The sequence below is a fragment of the Malania oleifera genome, chromosome 4 (assembly GCF_029873635.1).
Source record: "Malania oleifera isolate guangnan ecotype guangnan chromosome 4, ASM2987363v1, whole genome shotgun sequence".
NCBI lineage: Eukaryota > Viridiplantae > Streptophyta > Magnoliopsida > Santalales > Ximeniaceae > Malania > Malania oleifera.
The window spans coordinates 124117214-124134906 of record NC_080420.1 but is presented as its reverse complement, the minus strand read 5'-3'; the positions used below and the strand labels follow the sequence as shown (position 1 = coordinate 124134906).

Here is a 17693-nt window from a genome sequence, read left to right as displayed (position 1 = left end):
CGGACTTGCATGGCTTCTTCACAGGCTCAAGCTCATGCACGCATGGCTCGGTTCTTTCACACATGCACACAACTCACGTACACAACCTCTCTTTGCGTGTATGATTCGGTTTTAATTTTTGAAAATTATCCTGCAATAATAAAACACGAATATCCTTAACTTTACGATAAAATAGGATAATTATCTCAAATGAGCTCAATGTTAAAATACTAAATATAATTAGGCATTTAATTAAAATTATATTCTTTAATGCATGATTTTTGTTGTGTGAATAACCTGATTTCTTATTATTCTAATTTACAAATTTTAATCAATTATAAATCTTCTTGGCAGTGTTCACAAATCACAATACAAATATGACTTTATTTCTACAGCAATCACAACCACACTTAAACTGAAACCTACTTATTTCAACGCATGCGTGTGTGCGCCAAGCCTGATCAAGAAAATATTTATTCACCAATCAACATTCAGCAAAGCCACAATAATTTTAGAAAAATATAATCATGCAAAAATCACAAAAACCACAAGAACGCATTTACGTGGTTCATCCATGATAGGAACTCACCTTCGGAGACACTTTATTAAAGACGGTGGAAATAAATACATGTACACAGATTTACCTCTATGGCTTACCGATCTCCACCTTGGCAAGCTTGTGACCCTTGCACCTCCTTAGCATCTTCTATGGCGGTTCATGCAAAACAAACACTAGCAACTTCCAAGGTTAACCAAGTTTGAACAATGTTCAAACTTAGATTTAGGTACTACTTTAGTCATCATATCAAAAGGTTGTTGGAATTTTCCTTACTTCTATTTCACCACTAGAAATAATATCCCTCACAAAATGCAGCCTAACATCTATATGCTTGGAGCTATCATGATAAACATGATTCCTAGCCAAATGAATAGTGCTGTGATTGTCACAATAAATTATAACGGTTCCACTATACATTCCTAACTCTAGACACAGTCCTTTTATCCATATAGCCTCCTTAAAGGCTTCAATCATGGTAATATATTCAGCCTCCGTGGTAGACAAGGCTACCACCGACTGCATGTGTGATTTCCAACTAATAGCACTACCTAAAAAAGAAAAGACCATACCAAACAAAGACTTCCTAGTATCTAGATTTTCAGCATAATCAGAATCTACATATCCTTTTAACTCTATTTCATAATGCATATCCCTTTTTCCAAATATTAATCCTTTTTGTTTTGTTCCAGACAAGTATTGAAAAATTTGTTTCAAAGCATGCCAATGTGGTTTTTCAGGTTTGCTCATAAATCTACTCACTTGACTTACAACATAAGATATATTAGGTCTAGAACATTCCATAGCATACATTACACTACCATCCATACTAGCATAAGGTATTCTATTCATAAACAGTGACTCATTTTCAATTTCAAGACACTGTTTTCTAGACAATTTAACATGTAGTGCAACAGGAGCAAAAGTAGATTTAACATGACTTATTCCAAATATTTTTAACACCTTTGAAATATAAGACTTTGGAGACAAGTAAAGAAGTTTTTTATTCCTTTCTCTAGTTATTTCCATACTGAGTATTCTTTTAACAGGTCCTAAGTCTTTCATTTCAAATTCAAATTTAAGCATACATTTAACTTGATTTAACATATCCAAGTCTCCACAAGCAACCAACATGTCATCAACATATAATAGCAAATATATATGACATTTATCACATGATTTATAAGAAACACAACCATCATAATTGCTTCTACAGAAATCATTTTGAATCATGTAAGAATTAAATCGTTTATACCATTGTCTAGGTGATTGTTTCAGCCTATATAAAGATTTCTTTAATAAACATACATGATTTTTATTCATTTCTATATCAAAGCCCTCGGGAGTTTGCATATAAATTGTTTCTTCTAAAGTACCATGCAAGAAAGCAATTTTAACATCAAGTTGTTCCAAATGTAAATCATGTATAGCAACAAAAGATAATAGAATTTTAATTGAACAATGCCTCATAACAGGGGAAAATATTTTATTATAATCTACCCCTTCCCTTTGTGTAAATCCCTTAGCCACTAACCTAACTTTATACCTAGGTGGTTCAACTCCAAGGATTCCCTCTTTCCTCTTAAAGATCCACTTGGATCCTATGAGTTCGTGTTTTTCCGGTCTAGGTACCACCACCCATGTCTTATTCTTGTTTAAAGACTCTATTTCTTCTTGCATTTCAAGAATCCATTTCTCAGCCTCTTTACTATCCATGGCCTCTCTAAAAGTCCTAGGCTCCACCTTAATTTTTGTTTCAGCAATAGAAAGAGTAGAAGTTGTCATATCAGCTTCCCCATACCTTTAAGGAGGTCTTATGACCCTCCTCTCCCTATCCCGTGCTAGAAGGTAGGTTTTACTTAATTCAGAGATTTCTGTTTCTGAGTTTTGCTCCTTAAAATCTGCAGCATCTATTTCTAAATGGCTATAAGAAGTGGAGGGTTGCTCCACCTCAAGTTGCAGGTCATTAGTTTTAGAGTGCCTAACAATTTCATCTGAATTTTCTGGTTTTTCCTCCATTTTAGTTTCATTAAAAACTACATCCCTACTAATAATACATTTTTTTTTCCACATTCTATAACTCAGAGCTTATAGCCTTTAACCCCCTCTAGGTATCCCACAAAAATGCATTTAATAGCCCTAGGGTCTAATTTATCAATTCTAATGTGGGCATAGGCTACGTACCCAAAAACTTTTAAACCCTTATAATTAGCAGGCGTACCTAACCATATTTCTTGAGGGGTTTTAAAATTTAGAGCTGAGGAATGACACCTATTAATAAGGTATACAACAGTGGTCATAGCCTCTGCCCAAAAGGTCTTGGGCAAACCTGAAGTGACAAGCATGCATCTTACCCTTTCAACAATAGTCATATTCATCCTTTTAGTTAATCCATTCTATTGGGGAGTATCCCTAACAGTCCTATGTCTAGCAATGCCCTCTACTTTATAAAATTCAAAAAATTCATTTGACAAGTATTCTAATCTATTGTCTGTTCTTAGTATTTTAACTTTTCTGCCAACTTGAGTTTCAACTAAGGTTTTCCATTATTTAAACTTTTCAAAAGTATCACTTTTATGTTCTAGAATATAAATCCATACTTTCCTAAAAAAGTCATCTATAATTAACAAAAAATACCTAGAACCATCATGAGAACTAACCGTAGCAGGCCCCCACTAGTCTGAATGTATGTAATCAAGAGTCTGTTTTGTGGTGTGAGTGAACTTCTTAAAGCTAACCCTAGTAGACTTACCCAAGACATATTCCTCACAGAATGACAATTCCTCAAGTTTCCTATCCCCAAGCAGCCCCAATTTCTCTAGCTCTTTTAGGCCTTATTGACTAACATGTCCTAGCCTCTTATGCCAAAAAGAAACTTGATTTTCTACCCTGTGATTGATAGGTGAAGCCTCACCAATCACTGTCTTTCCTACCAAGGTGTACAACTCATTCTTTAGCACCCCTTTCATCACTACCAGTGAACCTCTATATGCTCTCAAGCTACCTTCTTCAGACTTAAACGTGTACCCTATCTTTTCTAAGCTATTAAGAGAAATCAAGTTTCTCTTCAGCTCAGGTATGTACCTCACATCTCTTAGCACTCTTTCAATGTCATCATGTATTAAAAGCTTCACTGTCCCAATACCCTGTATTTTACATGACTTATTATTTCCTAGGACAACATGACCTCCTTCTAAGCATGTAAAGGACTCAAACCAATTTTTCAATGGAAACATGTGGAAGGAATATCCTGAATCTAATATCCATTCTGTTGACTCTATGAGTCCAATCCGGTTTTGATAATGACAAATCACTTGGTATTTGATCTGTGCATTGAGTTTGTGAACAAGACCTATTTTAAGTATGCACGAAAAGATAACGAGTCATGGAAGTCATAAAGTAAAGCTGATACATTTTAGAAAGCACCATGGAACTCAAAGAGTATGAGAATCAAGATGCAGACAAAGTTCAAGAATATTTTGGGAATGGGTATTTAGAACTCATGTACTTACATTTTCGTATGATTTATCTTTAGGCGCAATACAACTTAGAATGATTTTAGAATTCATGCATTTCATGTACATCATTAGGAAACTCTTAGGGACTTAGAAATGTTTTTAAAATCATGAAAAATATGTTTTATAAAAGACCCAAGAAAAGGAACAAAGCATATTTTTAAATTAGAAAAGAAATTTTAAGAAAAAGGGGACTTCGATAGCCTGAACTCAACCTCAAGCGCTTGAAGATTTTATTCTGTTGCCTGAAGATTAAGTTCGGTAGCCTAAAAAATAAAATGGGAAAGACAGAACCTGGCAGAGGCTCTTCGGTCGCCTGACCCTGTGTTCCAACGTGATTTTTTCAAGGCTTAAGGAATTTCAGTCGCCTGGACTTTTACCCTTAGGTGCCTGAAGTCACGGGAATGTTAAAATTGTGTTTTTTATTAAAAGAACTCGCAAGCTATCTTATTGATCCAACAGCTGAGATCAATCCTAAGGGTTATACACTATATATTCTGATTAACTAAACCTTAGACAAAAAGCTAAGACACACAAGAAGAGAAGAATACATATTATTGAAAAATATTGAGAAACTTGCTCTCATTGCTCTACGATTGCCTACACTTCAACTTCTACTCATCGAGTTTGGGCAAATCAATTTAGAATCTCAAAGGGATCTCTCTTATACATCTTGGTTGTCAACTTGGTATTGAGGTTTGATCATTCAAGTTATTATTTTCAAGAACTTCTCATTTCATTACTTGTTATTGAACATCATTAGAAAAGTTTGATTTTGAGTGTGCACATACATATAAAAATTGTTTTTGAAAAGATCAATACTTGTGAAAGTTGTTTAGCTTTTGGTTGATTGGTTTTTGATTCTAAAGTATATATACATATATACATATAGTGTTAAGAGAGCTTATTATTGAAAAATCTATTTTTGATTAAGTATTAAAATGTTGATCTTGGATGTGCATATAATACATATTTATTTTTTAAACAAGATCATTACTTGATTAAGGTTGTGTGATTGTTTGAATGGTTTGATTCAAGTGTGTATTAAGTTAAAAGATTCATATTTTAGATATATTAAAACACTTGAATATATATCCTTGGTATTCATAAATATTTATCTTATTGAAGGATATTTTGTTTGGAAAACTTGATACTCAGTATTTTGATCTTTGAATTACATATCGTATATATTTACATATTACAAAGATCGGGTTGTGATTAAATATTTGATAAAAAGCTTTTTGATATAGATTGATAAAACATTCAAGATAAAGCTTTTAACAAGTTCACATTAGACATATTTGTGCATCTTTACAGAGTGAACTAGAACCCTAATATACTCTAAAGCATTTTAAATATTTCTTTACTTGGGAGTTTTTGATAAAAAGGTTTTGTGTGTTGAAGCATATCATACATAAAACGATTGTATCGTTTTCATGCATTCATGAGCTTCAAATTTTATCATATGATTATGTATTAGGACTTTGAATTGTACTCACTAGCTTTTGTTAGAAGCAACATTGAGTGTTTGTAGATTTGAGCCTAAATTGTAAACACGGTTCGGGTTGTGAACCGGGTGTGAGGAGGAAGTTATGCCTCTTGTAAGCAGAGCGGATTAGGAGGAAGTTATACCTCTTGTAAGGAGCAGATTAGGAGGGAGTTGTACCCCTTGTAAATAGCAGATTATGAGGGAAGCTCTGTCCTAATTTAAGGAGCAGAGATTATAGTGGTATCCTTGAGTGGGTTGCTCAAGGCGAGGACGTAGGCCGGTTTTGGCTGAACCTCGTAAAATTACGGTTGCATTCTCTCTTCCCTTATCCTTTTTATTTTCAACATCGTATTTTAATTTCCTGCTTGCTTGTGTATGTTGAATAACTTTACACGCACTTAATTGGGTAAAAAGGATTTCATTGATTTAGTAATTCAAATCAACATCAAATTCCAGCCATTAATTAGTTAAACATAGAAATAGGGATTGATTGGTAAATAAGTTTCAAAGAATTTTTTAAAATACCCAATTCACCCCCCCTCTTGGGATTACACCTTAATCAACACATTCTTTTCCCGAATCTTTCTTAGAGACGTTCAACACTTTTGCACTATCATACTCATCTAAAACTACAGCTACCTTATCCTTTGGTTCAGAGGTGGTGGCATTGGAAAACTTTTTCCTTTTAGGGCAATCTCTCTTAAAATGCTCTTCCTTATGACAGACAAAACACTTTAGTGTTTTACTTTTAGACTTCGATCTAGACCTCTTGCCTTTTCCTTTCTTGTCCCTCTTTTCAGACCTACCTCTCACATTTAACCCTTCCCCTGACCCTAATTTAGACTCAAACTTAGTGTGCAATTTCCTAGAGTGCAAAACTGTTTGCACATTTTCTAAAGTCAGCCTCTCTCTCCCATACATCATAGTTTCTTTAAGATTATCATATGTGGAATCAAGAGAACTCAATAAAAGAATTGTTTGGTTTTCTTCATCTATACTAATATCAATATTAGCAAGATCCAAAAGAATTTTATTAAATTCATCTAAATGTTCATCAATAGACGTTCCAGGGGTCATTCTAAAGGTATAGAGTCTAGTCTTCATATGAAGTCTGTTTGCTAGGGATTTTGTCATATACAAACTTTCTAATTTTGACCAAACTCCAGCTACCATATCCTCATTAGCAACTTCCTTAAGCACTTTGTCTCCTATGGACAAGATAATGACACTATGTGCCTTTTGGAGAATTTTGAGCTTCACTCTGTTAGTGGAGGGTAAACTTGGTTTCCCCTTTTATGAAGTGGAAGCCCCCTTCTTTTCTCCAAGAAGAGCCTCCTCAAGCCCTTGTTGTACCAAGATGGCACGCATCTTAATCCTCCATAAACCAAAGTCATTTTTCCGGTGAATTTTTTTATTTCAAACTTAGCGGTCCCCATCACATAGCCAGACTTTGATACCACTTGTTGTGTGAATAACCTGATTGCTTATTCTAATTTACAAATTTTAATCAATTATAAATCTTCTTGGCAGTGTTCATAAATCACAATACAAATATGATTTTATTTCTGCAGCAATCACAACCACACCTAAACTAAAACCTGCTTATTTCAACGCATGCATGTGTGCGCCAAGCCTGATCAAGACAATATTTATTCACCAATCAACATTCAGCAAAGCCACAATAATTTCAGCAAAATATAATCATGCAAAAATCACAAAAACCACAAGAACACATTTACGTGGTTCAACCCAAAAATTGGTCTACATCCACAGTAGGAACTCACCTTCAGAGACGCTTTATTAAAAACGTTGGAAATAAATACATGTACACAGATTTACCTCTATGGCTTACCAATCTCCTCCAAAAGTCAGCTCAAGAATGACCTAAGAAAACCCCTCTTTGCACCTGCGAAGAATCCTAGGTTTTTTCCTATCTTTCTCTCTGATTTCCCTAAAAGAAACCCTCCCAAAACCTAGATCTGTGTTTACCTTCCCCCTACCCATGCGTGAACCTCCGCTGGTAGCTAGAGACCTCCAATGCCGAACCCTCCTCCTGCTGTATCCTTCTCTCTCTCGCTCTGCGACTGAAAGTTCTCTCTCTCGGTTGGTGAAGACTCGCAGATTGCTGCTCTCTCTCACAGGTGAAGACTCTCGGGTTCTGAAGAAGAAGTCTCGGTTGAAATCTGTTATGAAGCAGAAAAAAAAATCCACGGCTCTACTGTTTCTATTTTACAAATAAAAGGTAAATAAATTATATCAATGCCCCCCAATGAAAAACACACACAACAATCGTTGGATCTCTACATCAAATGGACAACCTAGATCATTTCTTCTTTATGCTTGACACTCGGACAATTTTAAACGCCTAATTACGCAACTTTGACGCATAATCATCCTCACCTTGAGATCATCAAAGCAAACACAAGACACCAACTTGAGGTTCACGACATGACGATTTTTATCATGTAAATGTACTTTGATGTATATTTATCCTCCATTAGATATTGGGTCGATCCCACAGAAGACAACTATTACCATCACCTCGAGATTCTCAAAGGTAACACAAGTCACCACATTGAGGTTTGTTGAATTCATTAATTAATATTTAGAATTTTTAAATTTTTATCCATAAAAAAATTTAGCATTCAAATAAGGATTCAATCATACTTATACAACAAGTCACAATCACATCATGACAAAATAGCATCATATGTGGCAAAGGGCAATTTGCAATTTAAGCTAACATGGACCCCTCTAAATAAGCCTCATAAGAGTGTCTTTCAAAAGAATTTTAATGTCATTCAATCATTCGCGAATGGATAGGTGCATACAAAACATCGAATCTCACTCAAGCTCGTGTTTTTCATATTCTTCGACCCTCTTATTCAAATTAGGATGCAAATAAGCATAAAAACTTTGAAAACCTTGAAAACACGATAAAAATCTCTTTGAAAATTTTTGGTACTTTTCAGAAAATTCCTGCAATTTCCATGATTTTTTTAACAATTTATAAAAGGCTAAAAATGAAAGAAAATACAAGAAAGCCTAATAAAAATATTTGAAAAGGATAAAAATTATCCTAAAGATCTCTAGATATTGGACAAGGATCCCTAAAATTACCAAATATAAATATTTGTGAAAATTTGAAAAAAGAATATTTTGAATTATAAACAATCAAATTAAAGAAAATAAATAATAGACAATAAATAAAATTAATTAAGAAAATATGTTTAAAATAATTTTTTTTCTAGTTGCTTCCTATTTTTCTTAATTTTACTCGCTCCTAAACTTCTTTTTATAACTAAGGGACTAAGGTTTTGATTAAAAAATCTAAGCATCCCCAAAATATCTTTAGTTGTATCAAACTACTATTAAAATGAAATTAAACCAAAATATTTAAAAAATTTAGTTCCATTTGGGTTCTAAAGCCTCATAAAAATATACCAATTTTTTAAAAAAGTTTCAATTGGGGTTCAAAATAAGCTTGGATAAAAATAGGTAATAACAAGGACGCTCTAATATTTAGAGTTAACTTTTTTTTTTTTGTACCAAGTCATTCATTATATACATATATTTTTTTACTAAAATTAAAATAAAATGACCATATGAATTAAAATTATAATTAAAATAAAAATTATATTTTATCTATATTCATAGAAATCCAAAATTAAATTATGAATTTCATACTGTCAAACATAAGATAAGATTGTTTTTGTGGCACAACAATGAATTTTGAGATACTATAGTTAAATAAAATAACTATATAATTTTATTTTTATTATAATATTTTAAGATGTGTATTCTTTGGTATTTATAATTTTAGAATATGTTCAAGTAAGTTATGTTTTTAATTGTTTTAATTATGTACATATTAATTAAATAGATTGTTGATTTTCAATTTTCAATTTTCAATTTTTAATTTTTAATTTTTATTTTTGATTTTGATTTTGATTATTTTTGAACGGGCGTGGGCAATATTGGAAATGAGACCATGTGGCATAAGGTGTTGCAGTTGCTTTGTGGTCACTGAGGGCGGGGGTTTTCAATTTACTTTCTTCTGCTAACCGATCCAAGGCGAAACCCTAGCCATGGCCGTTGGGTATGCTCTCTCTCTCTCTCTCTCTCTCTCTCTCTCTCTCTCTCTGTATAGCTGATGTATATGTCTCTTTATCTGAGTCGTGTTGGTGGTTGTTGTTTACAGGAAGAACAAGAGGATATCTAAGGGGAAGAAGGGAGGGAAGAAGAAGGCGTGAGTGCAATTACTAGAAAATTTCGAAATTTACTTCGATATATGCAAATCCCTTGTTTTGGATGCGATTTGACAGTGTTGTTTTGATTCTGATGTTATGCAGAGCCGATCCCTTTGCTAAGAAGGACTGGTACGATGTAAAGGCACCTGCACCCTTCCGAACCAGAAATATCGGCAAAACCCTTGTCACCCGAACACAGGGAACCAAGGTCTATTTCTCTCTCTCTCTCTCTCTCTCTCTCTCTCTCTCTCTCTCTCTCTATATATATATATATATATATATATATATGCTTTGCACTAGACCTTCTAATTTAAATGTATAGTTTTAGGGACTTAATTCTTGTTATGTATATGCGTTCTAAAAAATTGCTCTTGGGTTTCATGCATGTTGTGGCATTTCATTTTCGAAGTTCATGATTTTCTGCCGGGGTCTTAGCATTTATTAAGTTTATGGCACCTGGTACCTTGGCTTAATTAATTAATTATTTTTTTGGTATTTAAAAAATGTAAACTTTGCAAATGTGAATGTGACAATTGTCCTATAAGTCTTATTGAGGGCTATCCTTGACAGAATGGTAGGGGTGCTATGCTAAAACATGAAGATCATATGTTTTAAGTTTTCAAACAAACTCCAAAACCCAAATATGGAAGTTAGATTTGTTACATCATGCCCTTCGAAGTGTGGGAACATTGACTGTGAGTACTTGGTGCTATTACCTGAAAGCGGGGGCAGCCTGGTGCACAAAGCTCCTACATATGTGGGGTCTGAGGAAGGGGCGGACCACGATGGGTTTATAATACGATGTTATCACCTAACTATATAGAAATTATTTCCGTGCATTTATATGTTAAGTTTAATAATCAAATGTAGAATTTTTGGAATATAATATTATCCTAGCTAAATTTTGTCGAGCTGCTGCAAAAGAATTAGATGTTGCATCTAATAGTTATTGTCCTACCATGAAATGGATTTATAAACTTAGAAATATATCTATTTTTATTGCACACAAATACTTATAAGTTAAAATCCACACAACTTGAATACTTATAAGTTAATTATAAATGTCTATTTCAAAAAATGTGAAGTGTAGAACCAACAATCATTCAGGCACAATTATTGAAAAATTACTTTGAAATTGACTATGATATTGCTAGTTGATGAATTTTCATTTCTGCCATCAATATTTTCATACCTGATCATTTTTACTGCAATATAAAACAAGGAATTATCTATGGATATTTTACTTCTGTATATTTTTATTTTAAAAATCAAACAGATATGTATATATAGACCAGAGTAGGCTCCTCTTTCTCTCATCTTGTCAGAACTTGTTTTCTTTTTCTCTGTAGCTCTCTTAGATTTTCTCCGGACCCAAATTTGCATGACATTAGCTGCATATGTAATGAACACTGTCTAGTATAGTTAAAAGGGATAATTGTGCTGATTTTAGGCTTAGAGCCTTGGAAGAAGGAGCAGTTGGAGAAAAATTGGGAGCAAGATTTGGAGATGAAGTGGAATGTGCATTTGAACGAGTGAAGGTGGGAATTGCATGAGCAGAAGATGGGGCAAGTGGGCTTGAAAAACTCATAGAATAAGGTGCAGGTGGAGAAAAATTAGGAGCAAGACCTGGAGATAAAGTAGAATATGTGTTTAATAAGGAGATAAAGTGCGGATGTCATGAGAGGGAAGTCTACATGAGAGAGAGAGAGAGAGAGAGAGAGAGAGGAGGGACACTCGGTGAAATTGAAGTGGTTGGTGAACAGATGAAATTGAAGCAAGGGAAGAAAAAGTAGCATGAGTAAGCATGTGTTCGTCAAACAAAAGATCCCTAGAGATCTAAGCATGATTGGTAGGAATATGGAGACGTTTGTAAATTGTGATTATAAACCAAAAAGTAGCAAGGAGCATGCATAGATTCTAATTTGCGTGTATTATAGAGGCAAATGCGTAAAATAAGCACATTTAAAGATGTTGAAAAATAAATAACCTATGTCAGAGCCATGAAGACAAAAAAAGGGGTATGCTATTGAAGAGGAGGGTCCATATTGCATATGCAGATTTCCATTTCACTACCGTCTTCTTTTTCAGAAGATTTGGGTTATTTCTTACTTTCTCCATTGTGCTTACCTTGTTGTAGGTGTTTGCAAAGGTGTTGGGCATTAGGATTAACTTATCAGTGAGTGCCATTGTGGGTATCTAAATTAATTTGAGTCTTTGCTAGATTAGCAGGGTGTGGTGTTCTGAATTGGCCTATTACTTATTTAGGTGTCTTCGTAGACAGTAACCCTACAAAGTCTTTTTGGGACTTGTTTCTGAGAGAGGTTGGATGGGTGGGGAGGGGCATTCTTCACTCTTGCAAGGTGTATCGCTCTTATTCATGGTTGTCTTTCTTTTATCCCCCTTTATTACTTGCTCCTTTCAAAAATTCCCTTTAGAGTGGCTTGGAGGTTGGAGAAATCAATGAGGGATTTCTTGTGGTCAAGGGTGGTGAGATGGGTAGAGATCATTCTGTAGATTGGATGGTTGTGAGTAAGTTTAAAAGGGAGGATGGTTTTGGTCTAGGTAATTTGGTGCCAAAAACTTCTCTTTGATGGGGATAATCAATGTTGCTGAAATCTTGAAAGTGGGGCCACTCTAATCTATCCTCTCTCTCCCTTTTTTTTTTTTGGATATCTTCTTTTCATGATACTCCTATTCCTGTCTTCCTCCTCTCACAAGAGCGTGATTATTCCTGGGATTTCAATTATTGTGCTTCATCCTTTTTGGCTCTAGTTGGGGAGTGACAAAAGAGTGTGGCCGTGTGGGTTTTAGATTCTTTTAGGAAATTTTCTTGTAAATTCTTATTATCTCTATAGAGATCATCCTGTCGATTGGATGGCTGTAAGTTTAAAAGGGTGGATGGTTTTGGTCTAGGTAATTTGGTGCCAAAAACTTCTCTTTGATGGGGATAATCAATGTTGCTGAGATCTTGAAAGTGGGGCCACTCTAATCTATTGTCATTTTTTCTTTTTTTTTTTTTTGGGATATCTTCTTTTCATGATACTCCTATTTTTGTATTCCTCCTCTCGCAAGAGGGTGGTAATTCCTGGGATTTCAATTATTGCGCTTCATCCTTTTTGGCTCTAGTTGGGGAGTGACAAAAGAGTGTGGCCGTGTGGGTTTTAGACTCTTTTAGGAAATTTTCTTGTAAATTCTTATTATCTCTGTTGGTTCACGATCCCAGTGCTACTCTTTTGGCCCTCCACTCCTTTCTTTGGAAAGCTGATGCTCTGGTTAAAGTCAAAGCCTTTCTGTGGATGGCGATCCTGAGAAAAATTAACACTAAAAATGTGGCTCAGAAGAAGACTTTATAAGTCCTTATTGCTTTATATGTGTTTCCTTTTCTTTGAGAGTGGAGAGAATTTCTTGCTCTTGTTCTTACACTGTTGCTTCTCTTGGTCATTTTGGAGTAGGTTTGATATTCTTGGAGAGGATTGGGCCTGCCCTTCCTCTTTGGAGGCCTTTTGTGTTTTGGAGTTCAGGGAATTTGGAAAGGGGAAGGATGGAAAGGCTTTATGTTGATGCTCGTTTATTTCTATTTTCTGGTGTCTTTGGTTTGAGAGAAATGCAAGAATTTTTAGAGGATGGTACATTGGTACCATTGGTACCTTGCAATTTACTTTGGAGTAGTGTGGTGTTTCTTCTTGGAGGGTTCCTGCTAATGGTTTCTTCCAGCATTTACCTCTGGCAGATTACACCGGCATTGGAATGCTCTTACCAGCTCCGGTAGTGCTGTTCTGTAATTTGTTGTTTTTCTTTGGGACTTTTTGTTTCGTTCTCTCGTGTATTCTCATTTCTGGGAGGATATTTTTTCTTATTTTTTTTTATTCCTTTTGTTGTACTATTTTGTTCCTTCTCTAATAAATTTCTTTCTTAAAAAAAGGCAGCCTGGCGTACAAAGCTCCTGTGTATTGTTTATAATATATGTATATTGAAGAGTAGGCATGAGCAGTCTGTTAATTAAGTAGACAGCTGTAAGAAATGTATCATCCCAGATCGCTAAAGGCAATGAAGCATTAGCTAAAAGAGTTGGACCCATCACAACAATTTGACAATGACACCGCTCAATTTACTTTCTTTGAGCATGATCATATGGACAAGATAATGATGGATTTCACTGAGTTTGGATAATAAAGATGAAAGATCGTGATAGTCACATCCCCTATCAGTTTGCATGCATTTAATCCTGCACTTAGAGATTTTCAATCTGGGATTTGTATGCACAAAAGGTGTTAAACACTAATTTGAATCCATATTTGAATGAAAAGGGGCATGGACCATTGCATCTGAATGAAGTAAATCAAAAGGATGTCTAGAATTAGACAATGACCTAGTGTAGGGAAGTCAATTACTTTTCCCTTGTTGTCAAGAAAGAAACAAGGACAACTTCTGGAGCCAACAAGTGGCAATTTATTTGAAGAAATTATGGTACTAATAATAGCTTCTTGCAGATGACCAAATCATTGATGCCACGTATCGTCAGATGCACACATGCCAACTGGAGCTGGAGAGAAGGAAGCAGAAGACGATAGATAAACAAAGAGTTCTTAAGAGACTTCAAAGAGTGTGTAAAACTTCAATCAATGCATCCCCTGCCCCAGCCTGTGCCCGTATCAAGATTTTTCTTGTATTGTGGTCCTTAACTAAACAGGAATCGAAGTGAAGCTCAAAGGAAACATTAGTGTAAAACCAGAATTTTGATGCTCTAAGCAAATTACAATAGTTAGGACATGGTAAATGTGCTTGAGAAGGTGATGGCAAGAAGAATAGGTACTGGTGGAAGAACCAATTTGTTGAGTTGGGCGAGTATCCTTGCCTGCGTCAACTTGAATCGAAGGAGAGATATAAGGAGAGGAATTGAAAAAATACATTATTAATGGGCAGTCATTTGACTCAGTAAAATGCAAAATGTATATAAAATATAAAAGCAGTGTTACATTAAATTATTATAGAAAAATGGGAGAGAGAGAAAAAAAAAATACCTTTAAGGAGAGAAATAAGGAGAAATAGAGGAAGGGAATTGATTGGAGAAGCCAAAGTATCTCCAAGTGTGTGAGAGAGAGATCTGTAAATGCTAAGAGCCACATCTGGAACATTACAAGGGGAAAAGAGAGAAATGCTTACAGAAACAAACTGTAGTGGTGCTGCATATGAAAATAAATTGAAGTTTTTAATAAGAAAAATAATTAGAAAGTAATAATACAAGAAAACTAATGTAGACAAAAAATAAGCACTATATAGTTGGTGAAGTGACAGGACAGTGCGACTACCATGGATATGAAAATAGATAAATGAGTTGATTGAAGAGTTTGTGATAAATGAGTTAGAAGTTGATAGTAATTGGTATGGATTTCATGCTGTTGCTGTCATTGTTGATTATAATTGGTGTGTTAACTTGATTATATGTAATTATAACACTTTGACATCAATTTGTAGAATATGTTTCCACTTAAACTTTGTTAATGTTTTTTAGCAGTAGGATGTATTGCTGTGGGAATTACCTGTTCACATTATGTGTCCTGCATAAGGTTTATATTTTAGGTTTTTAAAAAATGGGAAGAGATGCTGTTGTTGATAGTTTATTACTTGTTGCTCTTCTGATGATCTAGAATAGACATTTGTCAGTATCATACACTGCTGATTTGTTTTGCTGCCCATAATCCTACAGATTGCTTCCGAAGGACTCAAGCATCGAGTGTTTGAGATGTGTCTTGCTGATATTAATAATGATGATGAGGATCAGTCCTACAGGAAGATCCGACTAAGAGCAGAGGATGTGCAGGGGAGAAATGTTCTTACAAACTTCTGGGTAGGCTGGAGATCACAATAAGATTTTAATTTATGTCCATATGGAAAAACAATCTTGATATTAATTAATTTTTCAAATGAAAGAGAAGTGCAATACAGATAATTTACATTTTCCATAAATGTCAGGGTATGGATTTCACAACCGACAAGTTGAGATCTTTGGTGCGCAAGTGGCAGACATTAATTGAGGCTCATGTAGATGTGAAGACGACCGATAACTATAGCCTTAGAATGTTTTGCATTGCATTTACTAAGAAGCGTCCGAACCAGGTCAAGCGGACCTGCTACGCTCAATCTAGCCAGATTCGGCAGGTATAGCTAAAGCTTCTGTGCTAACTTCTCTTTAGAGCTTTTGATAATGTGTTGATTACTTGGCTTTTTATATATTTTTAGTAAATTATGTGTTGCTTCAAAGTGGATGTCTTATGCCAGATCCGGCGGAAGATGAGGGAGATTATGATAAACCAGGCATCTTCATGTGACCTGAAAGAGCTGGTGGCCAAGTTCATTCCTGAATCGATTGGGAGAGAGATTGTGAAGGCAACTTCAAGCATCTATCCTCTACAAAATGTTTTCATACGTAAAGTCAAGATCCTGAAGGCTCCAAAATTTGACCTTGGAAAGTTGATGGAGGTATTTTTTAAAATACACCTTAAGCTTCTTGCTTCTTTCCCAGATCTTAATCATTTGGATCTTATCATTTGGACAATTTAGGTGCAGTATCCGGACTCCCACATGTAGTGAGAGAATAAGTGGATTGCTTTAATGATAATTTCAATTTCAGGTGGTGCTCTGTTTGTTTCTTGTTAATTTTGATGTATACTTTTGCAGGTTTATGGTGACGTTTCAGAGGATCTTGGTGTTAAGGTGGAGAGGCCAGCGGATGAAACAATGGCCGAGGAAACTGTAGTTGTTGGAGCATAAATTGAACGAATCTTTCCTCTGTTTTGCAGTTGGTCCTGCGGATTTCAATTTTTTAACTGGAGGTTTAGCCTTCAACAGTTTTGCCATTTGTATTGAGATTGAGATGGCATGCTCCAAAATGTTGTGGAACACAAAATTTGTTGTTTGGAAGGGCCTTCTATATAATGCACTCAATGCTTTTGCTGTTTGTTCATGCCCTTGGATGGTAGCATGTAATCTAATATTGGGATTTCCATATGGGTTGGCTCTGCTGTTCCTACATATTTATTGAACTAATCAAAACTGTTATCCCGAAAGCTTTATGAAAATTATCTGTATCCATAGTTGGGTTTTGATGCAGTCGCATTAGCAATTTGCATAATTTGCACTTGGTTTGCTTGTGGTGCAAGAGACATCATTTGGGAAATATTAAAATTTAATTTTTGTAAAATATATACTTTAGTACATACAGTTTAAAAATACACAATCATAAAAGCATTGTAAAGGTAATGTTGATTGGTATTGGATTGTCAAAATTAAGATATCTTGCACGTAATTCTTCAAATAGCTGTTCTACATAGAGAGTTGGATTGCCACTCTGCCCACAGTTCCCCTCATCATCGTACAGCAGCTCATCAAAGTAGAGTGTTTGCTGCAACAAAGCAATGTATTGTTGAAGGCCATGAGACCATGAGACAACAACAACGCAGCAAACGTAGACAATGGTTCGCAAAGAACCTTGCAAGAAGATAGAAATACAAACAATGCTACTCACAATAAGCTAATATCAATTACAACATATAAACATGATTATATAGTCCCAAGGCTAACAGTAGGATATCAACGAAACAAACTCAGAGAAGAAGCAAAAGGCCATTGCAACTAGGAATGTTTTGATGTTGTAGATGGAAGTTTGAATTACGTCTTCATTGATTTGCTGTCCGGGTAATGCAAAGTTGAAGTAGTTCCAACTGGTCCAACAAAGGAGAAAAGGAAGAGGCTCCAACCTTTCTGAAATAGAAAAAAGATGTAAATTGATCCATAGTTGACGGCATAATAGGCAACTAAATAATTGTCCACAAGGATGATAGTGGTAATGATTTAAATTTTTGTAGTACAATGTATTTTAAAAATATTTGTACCATAATGTACCA

At 34.9% G+C, this 17693-nt stretch overlaps 1 protein-coding gene across 1 annotated transcript; it reads left to right on the top strand.

The window, feature by feature from the left end:
• The first annotated feature begins 9518 nt into the window (after positions 1-9518).
• LOC131154421 (small ribosomal subunit protein eS1y) lies at positions 9519-16868 on the top strand. The gene is made up of 7 exons (XM_058107184.1): positions 9519-9638; positions 9741-9788; positions 9892-9997; positions 15497-15637; positions 15763-15948; positions 16069-16269; positions 16468-16868. Exons 1-7 carry the CDS (start codon positions 9628-9630, stop codon positions 16558-16560), a joined length of 786 nt encoding a protein of 261 aa, XP_057963167.1. The 5' UTR covers positions 9519-9627; the 3' UTR covers positions 16561-16868.
• Positions 16869-17693: the final 825 nt, after the last annotated feature.

What these genes read in the sequence shown, in the direction of transcription:
- LOC131154421 (XM_058107184.1), top strand. An exon ending in CCCGAACACAGGGAACCAAG is followed by an intron (nt 9,998 to 15,496) that starts GTCTATTTCTCT and finishes ATAATCCTACAG; the next exon opens with ATTGCTTCCGAAGGACTCAA. An exon ending in ACCTTGGAAAGTTGATGGAG is followed by an intron (nt 16,270 to 16,467) that starts GTATTTTTTAAA and finishes ATACTTTTGCAG; the next exon opens with GTTTATGGTGACGTTTCAGA.